Source organism: Merops nubicus, unplaced genomic scaffold, assembly GCF_000691845.1.
Source record: "Merops nubicus isolate BGI_N331 unplaced genomic scaffold, ASM69184v1 scaffold18552, whole genome shotgun sequence".
NCBI lineage: Eukaryota > Metazoa > Chordata > Aves > Coraciiformes > Meropidae > Merops > Merops nubicus.
In genome coordinates, this window is record NW_008594463.1 from 9560 (window position 1) to 18000 (window position 8441).

General features: G+C 41.8%; 1 protein-coding gene across 1 annotated transcript in view; it reads right to left on the reverse strand.

Moving 5' to 3' along the window:
- LOC103768647 (sodium/hydrogen exchanger 4-like) overlaps window positions 1-8327 on the reverse strand; it is a gene marked incomplete at its 5' end in the record, with an annotated part of 17679 nt that extends 9352 nt beyond the window's left edge. Inside the window, 4 exons of the mRNA XM_008935798.1 lie at window positions 697-783; window positions 1813-2015; window positions 4529-4746; window positions 8068-8327. Coding sequence (XP_008934046.1) covers window positions 697-783; window positions 1813-2015; window positions 4529-4746; window positions 8068-8327 — 768 coding nt within the window. The remainder of the gene's footprint in view (window positions 1-696; window positions 784-1812; window positions 2016-4528; window positions 4747-8067) is intronic.
- Between the last annotated feature and the right edge of the window lie 114 nt (window positions 8328-8441).

Consider the following 8441-nt stretch of genomic DNA (forward strand, 5'->3'; position numbering starts at 1 on the left):
TGGGCAGCCGGGTCCGGTGGAATCTGTCTCCCTGCCTATGGCAGGGAGGTTGGAACTAGATGATTTTTAAGGTCCCTAGCAATCCAAACCATTCTATGATTCTGTGATATTCCCTATTGTGCACTGAAAGCATGTACCTATGTTTTGTATATTTATTTATAGTGTTGCTGAGTCAGTTTGAGCAGCTTTGTGTATAATAATAATTTGAGAGCTAAAGCAAGTGTTTGAGAGGTGAAAAGGTCATTACTCAGAATAACTTGAAACTAAATTTGCAGATAATGGTTCAACTCATTTCAGTTCAATAAAACTTACTAAATACTTCTAAGGTGTCAGAGTGTCTAGAACAGTTTAAAGGAGAGCAATAACGGCATCAAATCTGGCTGGGAAGGAAGATGAGTGCATTTGTAAACACTGCCTTTATGTTTCTGTCCTTCCATGGTCACAAGTATCAAGAAGTAAGAGCCCTGCTACACCATGGCACTTGGATGCACTATTACAACATGATAGTCACTATGAGTATAAATGAGATGTCACATTTTACAAAATTATGTCTACGATTTCCTCCAGCTGATTTCAAAACATTTACTGTCCAGATCCACTGAAAATCAATGCCACCAAATGCCTCCCTCTGTCCAGCTCTTTTGGAATACCCGTTCTCAGCTTTTTAGGGTACCAGCTACTGATCTAAAAACTTACTCGCACATGAATTTCTTCATTGATGGACTCCTTTTTGTTGGTCTTTTTGACATCTAGATATCTGACCAATGGTCCAATTGTGATTCCCTGCATTTGGATCAATGAGTTGAAATGTTAATTATCTTTTAGAAAAATCAAAACAAATAAAAAGCAAAAAGAAAACAAAAGGATTTAATCTTAATTAATTAGGAAAGCCGTTGTAGACAGAAGAATGATCTGTTGTATGGACAGCTACAGAAAGAGACTAAAACTCAACCAACCTTTTTCAAAACAGCACTCACTTGAAAGAAAACATTGTGAGGCTCTTAGACTCCTGAAAGCTCTTACTTCAACGTTAGCAGAAATAAATATTTTGGTTGGTTGGTTGGTTGGTTTTGTTGTTTGTTTTTTTTTTCACTTAGAAACCATTTTAAGCTCTTCCAAATTCTTTACTGCACTGCTACAGAATAGCCTTTAAAAAGGGGAAATAAAAAGAAAATGTTTTTTTCTGAAATATTCTGGTGGAATCTAAGTGCCTAACCACAAGTGCATAGTGCCCCATGATACTGACATCTGAGATATTGGAATGAGAAAATACAGAGTGTGGGATAAAAGACCTCCATAAGATCCAGTTCTTCTAGATACAACAGTGTGAGACTTGTGGAATAGCCCAAACATCTTACTAATCTGAATTATTCACTTCAATTTTCTTTGATATTCTTTTACAAAGGATTTAATAATGTTCTCATTTGGTCTCCAAAATGAATGAAAATAAAAGTAAAAAATCCAAAATCCTTAGTAAAATAGACATTGTTTTCTGTTCAGTTTGGAATACACTGCTAGTAGAGAATGATTCTGTGCTGAAATGTAAAGTTAAAATGCTTCTTAATTTTGGACGCAAAGTGCCCTTTTCCCTGAATATTTTAGAAGACAGAAGTTTTCAAGACAGACTTTCTGAAAAAAAGTTATTTAATTATACCTAAAAAGCCCTGAAAGGGTAATTACACAGTGCAGTGCTAAACGTGGCCATAAGATATGATCAGTTGTCCTAGTTTTAGGGTAAATTCAATGTATTCTTCACTATGAAGCTCTCAGTCACCTCTGTTGCAAAAGCAATCCATTAAGAAATACACTTACTTGAATGAACACAGTGAAATATATCACTACAAGGGTAGCAGTAATGAACAGGTTTTTTCTTGGGAAGAGATTCACTGGAAGCAAGAATGCAAGAGAAAAGCTGCTGGCTCCTCGAAGGCCACTGTAGGAAATAATGAGCTGGTCTTTGAAGGTGAAGGGATATGTTCGGAACTTGTTACTGATGTAGAAGAGAGCAAATACACCTAGGAGGGGAAAAAGCACAACTAGTATTAATCAAGGAGGAAAGGAAATTATTTAGAGCAAAATAATATCTTGGCTCAGGCAGCTGTTGACAGACTTTCCTTTTCTGTTTTGGGTTCTTGCAGTTTCTCTTTGACCAATTGCTCAATCTGTTTTGTATGAAATAATGTCCTAGAAAAGACTGCAGTTCCTAACTGCTTCAGGATTTAAATTCAGTTATGCAGTTTAGATGTGCTTATGCAGTTTAGTGAGATTGGGGAAAAGATTTACTTTCTATATTTATTTATTTTAAATATATATTTATTTGATATTACTTTGCTTTCTGCACAGTGTCTGCCCAAAGTGTTGGAACAGTGCTTTACCAACAAGTCCTGTGGACAGGTTCACTGAAAGGAAAAGAGTAATAGCATTTTAATTTAGAATCCTCTGGTTTATTGTGTCTCTAATTCTCTGTTTATTTCCCAAATTTAATTTTGCTTTTAATAAAAATTAAGATGAATTCAGACAATCTGTGGCTGTGCAATGGCTGCAGCTTTTCTTTGTAGAGTACGTTTAGCAATTTGCTTGACTTAATCTTTTTCATCTTCCATTAAACCCATGTATCCTATATTTTGTGTGGAAACTATTACATTACTGAAGCAAAAGTTGGCAAATGCTGATAGTTATTAGTGTTATGTTACACGGTTGTCACCAATAAACTCAGTGGATTATTTTAGGTAAGACCAGTAGCAGTAGTTTGTTATGTAGGTTGCTGGATAGAGCTTTATATGAGACCTTATTTGGCTACTCATAACTATGCTAGACATCATTTACTCAGACTGAAACTGTGTGTGAGGTATCACCCTCAGGCCAGTTCTCTACTTTATTCAAGCTTCAAAGCAAATGATGTAATCATTTCAGCAAACAAATTTAGTGGAAAAATATTTCAGCCTTCCTCTAGAAAGCTCTAGCACTCCCCTTGGTGTTTGAGAAAAGAATGGGCATGTGGCAGAAAAATAGCTTTTGTATCAAGAGAGTGGTTTTTCTGTCTTGACTGGAAGGCTATTCCAATACTGACTCCAAAAGTAAACATTTAGGCCATGCTTGGTCCAGGCTTTGCAAGAAAATAGTTACTTTCTTTTTGCTGTCAATCCACAAGAGTCATAACCACCTCTACTTATGAGAACTTGTCTCATCCTTAGGTAGTAGAGCTGTTCAGATGCAGGTACTTGAGCCTGCACAGCTTTTCCCTTTCCTCTTTTTCCCTGTGGCTAAATGCCTTCCTCCAGGGCTCCCAGGCTTAAAAGTGAAAGGTCTTGAAAAGTGCTTTCTGTTGCAGCAGCACCTTGGCTTGATGCAGAATAAAATATCCAGGTTCACAAAAAGGATGGCATAACTCATGAGCAACAGGTCCAAAACAGACCCTTGTATAGCACAGGCAAGGAGTGGGGCCTCCACAGCCCTACGCAATGACTGTAGATGCTGAGGAAGTCAGAGGTGAACAGAGCTCAGGAAGTGGCCAGGCTTGCAAGGCTGTCCTAGTTAGCATCTCCTGCAGGCTCTCCTGAAGACACTGGTAGATGATTAGTCTGACCCAGGAGGTCATTCCTTCGCTAGGTGCTTGACTGGACTGTAGTAGATGAGGGATAATATGACAATGTGTTGCCTCTGCTTTCACAGCTGCAGTAAACTGGTGAACAGGCACAAGAGCAGCTCATACGAGAAGTCTGCCAGGACTGCTACCACCTCCAGAACACCACCAGTCTTCTTATTGCTTCTGCTTTTTCAAGACTATTGTCAACTCATCCTGGACATTAGGAAAAGATGAGAAATTGTGCCCCAGAGCTTGTGTCATGAGAATCAGATGATTCTATAAACTGCCCTGCCCGTGCTGGAGGAATGCCAGTCTCACAGATAGGGAGCATGAGACCTTTGCAGGAATGAGGAGTTAGTGTGTATAGAAATGGAGTCATTTCAAACAGGCACTCTTTTCCAGCAGTTTAAAGCTTCAGAATTGACTTGTGGGTTGGCTTAGGTGTGGTATAACAAAGGAAATAGGTCCTTATTCTGTTATCTATCAGTGCTAATTTTCCCCTTCCCTTTTTTCAGTGCCTTCAGTACTCCTGGACCAGAACATGTAGTGCTATAGCACCAGAAGTGTGGTGAGGTACATTAATTAATTAGTAAGTTAATTATAGCGTGCTATGAAATCATTATGATGCCCACTTACCCAAAGGCATATAGCTAAGATACAAACCTCTGTGTAGGCATAATCATCATAATATTTCATTTTGCTTAAAATGTTCCATTCTCACCTAATCATAAAGTCTGGAGACTGGCATTCAGATGTGTTTGGGGCTTTCCCCCTTTTTTTCTTCATGTGTAGATTTGTGAAATGAAGGTATCAGTAACATAAGCCTAGTAAATTCATCATTAAAGTGGCTATGCCAGTCTGGACAGGCCATTCTAACACCCCTTTGCACCCAAGTGTTTCTCTCAGAGATACAGAGAAGGCTGCCTGCAAAAGCTGACTTACTCAGCGTCCGCCAAATGAGGCAGAAGAGCAGTGTGAAGCAGATGAAGGCCCAGTTCCACTCATGGTTTTTGCCTACTGTAGACACTCCCATGAACACAAAGATCAGGGTCTCGCTGACGCTGCTCAGCATCTTCATGAAATATTTGATAGTGGTGTAGGAATTCTGGGAAACATTCTCCTCCACGTACTTCTTCATTGTCACTGCACATGCTGTCATCCTGTACCAGGCAAAACATAAAGAGATCAGCCACAACGTGGTTTTCTTTTCAGGAACAACCTCAACCTTCATTACCTGCACTCTCCACCACCAGCCCCTGAGGTTCCTAGCATCAGGAAGCATTTTATTTCTTCAGTAACATTAGCTATTTCATTCCATAGAAGAGAATCTTCATTCAGCTTTACAAATCCAGTTTGCATGCAGGAAAAAGGAAGCAAACCAGTCAGCCTTCATCACGAGGAAGGGAGGGTATCACGTTCCAGTTCAAAGTCCCTTTATCCTGAATGCATAACACACAGCCACCAAGCACCAAATATTTGAGTCTCAAACAAAGGGCAAGTCAGTTTTGTACCAGCCTACAGACGGATCGGTTAGAGGGACACAACCTAGTGCCTCTAGTGATCTCCTTTGAGGTGGTGGGGGGAAAACATGGTCATAGTCCTGTGCCAGGGCCAGATCTCCCAGTGGCTCCCTGCCAGCTGGCTGGCAGATCAGCATGGCCAAGGTAAGCTTCAGAGACTCTCCACCACCAGAAGCCCATTGCTGTGCAGTAGGGGGGAATTCAGTTAGCCTATAGAGGTGTCCCTCCACCTTTTTAGTTACCTGGGGTATGGGGAATGTGCCTGAGGAAGCACAGGGATGTTTTCCACCTCTTTGCTGTTGATGAAAACTAGAGACTGCTTCAGAGGCATCAGCAGCCACTCAGCACAGATGCTGGTAACAATCCCATGGAGCAGCAATCTTTGAGCAGCCCTGCCAAAGAGGGTCTCCTCTTCCTCCCTTCATTTTCCACAGTATAGGTAATAATAGGTGAGGTGTTATGCTAGTAACATATTCTATCTTCTATCTAGTTTCTACTGATATTATTTTAGTCTTTGGGGAGTTCTTCTGCTGATATTTTTCTAAACTTGTGAATTCAGACAACACTGACTGTTCATGAAATAATCTTGCATCCAGTTTCTGCTCCTTTAATTTCCACTGAAGAAATCTCAAGGGTATTCTGGTGGAGCTGAGGCATTTAACAGGTCCAAGGACACTCTAAGACAAGGCCATTAAGCATTAATGTTTAATACTGTTGACTTTCAGAGACACATGCATAATAGACTTTCATGATTCAAGTGAAAAATGAATGAATTCCTCAATAATTTAGAAAGGTGACAAGAAGTTCCCATCCCTAAAACAAGCAATAATTTCCTTAATGAAGCGGTAAGAATAATAAATCACAATTATATTAACATTCTTTTATTTCTAATAATTTCAGCACTGTAATGAAAATAAGACACAAAAGAATTAAAGAGCTGTGTAGTCTGGTGTAATGAATAGGCAAGGAAGCAGTATTTTGGGCACTGCAGCTAGGAAAGGGTCTATATGGTATTAGTGCTCACTACATAGTGGGTCTAATCCTGCTCAACTGAGGTCACCAGTCACCTCAATCAGAGCAAACGTACTGGTTATGAAAAACATTGTACAAGACTCCTCTGCTTTGTCTAATTGCTCAGAAAAACAGATCTCCTGTCTCACTGCTTCTTTAATATAGTAAAAGGTTCAAATATTGCTTCCCAGGGCCATCCTCCCAAGGTTGTGTTCACAAAGCCAATTCCCTGAAGCTGAACAAACTGATTGTTCAGCCTGGAGAAGAGAAGGCTCCAGGGAGACCTTACTGCAGCCTTTCGGTACTTAAAAGGGGCCTGTCAGAAAGATGGGGACAGACTTTGCAGTAGGGTCTGTAGCAGTAAGACAGGGGGTAATAGTTTTAAACTAAAACAGGGTAGATTTAAGCTAGATGAAGATTTTTTTTTACAGTGAGGGTGTCAAAACAGGTTGCAAAAGAGGTAGTCGGTGACCCATCTCTGGAAATGTTCAAGGTCAAGCTGGTCTGAGCTCTAAGCAACCTGCTCTAGTTAAAAATGTACCTGCTCCTTGCAGGACAGTTGGACTAGATGATTTTTAAAGGTCCTTTCCAACCTAAGTTATTCTATGCTTCTATGATTTTATGAAATCAGGATTTGACAAGCTGAGGCAAGTAAATACACCTGTCTGGACATCAACAGCCACACGCTTTTGTTTGTTAGGATTAAATTGGGTTTGTCCTCAATAAAGGGAACTCCTTTCTGGAGCACCAGAGCCTGCAAGACAGAGCATGCAAGCTCAGAGCCATGAGAGGCCATGCAAGGCTGCTGCCACCCACCAGGTGGGCACTGAGCCTGCAGGACCCAGCAGCACCAGCTGGAGCATTCACTACCATGGTTACACTTCACCTTGCTGAGGGACTGTGTGGTGTGGTATCTTGGAAATTCGCCTACCAGCAGTTTTCTTGTAAAGTCTCTCACTTTCACCCCTATTCCTTCCTTTCTCTTCGGATTCCTCCCCTGTTGTCATCCTCCCTTACCCTCTCCTCATTTCCCACTGCCGTTAGCCCCGTCAGTTTGCTTTCTGCAGCAGGCACTGTGCTTTAAGGAAGCAGTCCTCAGCACAACACCACTGCCAGTCTGTCCTGATCACATCAAAATATGATTGCCAGTCTCCATATATGTGAACATAGGGGTGTGTATGTACATCAAGTTCTCGGTTGTGTGGTTTTGCCCAGTTTCGGTTCCAGTGATGCTGTTCAAATGTAATTCCAGTAAACTGTGTCAGAGCTGATGTTCACAGCTGTATACAAAAGCAAGAACTCGGGTATTTTTTATTATGTTTTCCATACTTATTACTTGTCATCTTTCCTGTAATCTGGTGGTGATGCTGCTTAGAAATAAATACAGATACACTGATACATTACCAAATCACTTGCTCATCCTGCTGATCTTAGCAGACATAGCAGCCAGATGGTGGCAGCACTTGGCATTTTACCTGCAGCTTCCAGAACTTTTTCCAAAAATCTAACAACAATTCAAAGCAGATGCACACTCCTCAGTAGTACATCTGCGCCTACATTCATAGACTCATAGACTCATAGACTCCTAGAATCATAGAATCATAGAATCATAGAATGTCTGGGCTGGAAGGGACCTCCAAAGGTCATCTAGTCCAACCCCCCCGCCATAAGCAGGGAGATCTCAAAGTAGATCAAGCTACTCAGAGCTTCATCCAGCCTGATCTTGAATGTCCCCAGGGATGGGGCCTCCTCCACCTGTCTGGAATTGACTCTGTGTTTGCTTTTCCTAGTTGTCATTGCCATTTTTCAGATCCCTTAGAAGCTGCCTACTGTAGATTCCTAAGTGAGACACTGGAAACGCCTGTATTGTACCAAGCTCAAGCAAACCTCCTCCTCAAAACAGTGCCACTGCCCTCGCGCGGGCAGCCGAAAGCCTTCAGAGATACTCACGCCAGGATGCCCGAGATGTAGAGGGTTTCAGCGGACAGGTAGGACAGGTAGCCGAACATGAAGACCAGCAGGGGCTCAATAGCGGAGACGTTGCGGGTGAAGCGCGTGGCGAGGGCGGAGGCGAGGCCGAAGGCCACGCCGAACAGGACGCCTCCCAGCCCCACCACGAAGAAGCGGGCGAAGCCCGCCAAGGCGTCCACGGGCTCGATCTCCTCGTACCGGTGCATCTGCGTGAAGGCGATGAAGATGTTGTATAAAACCTGCGTGGGAAAGTGAGGAGACAGGAGTCAGGCATCTTTCTAAACCTGCCAGGGTGGCTTGTTTCAAGGGGAGAGAGCGTGTGTGTGTATTTATATATAACATATATATATATA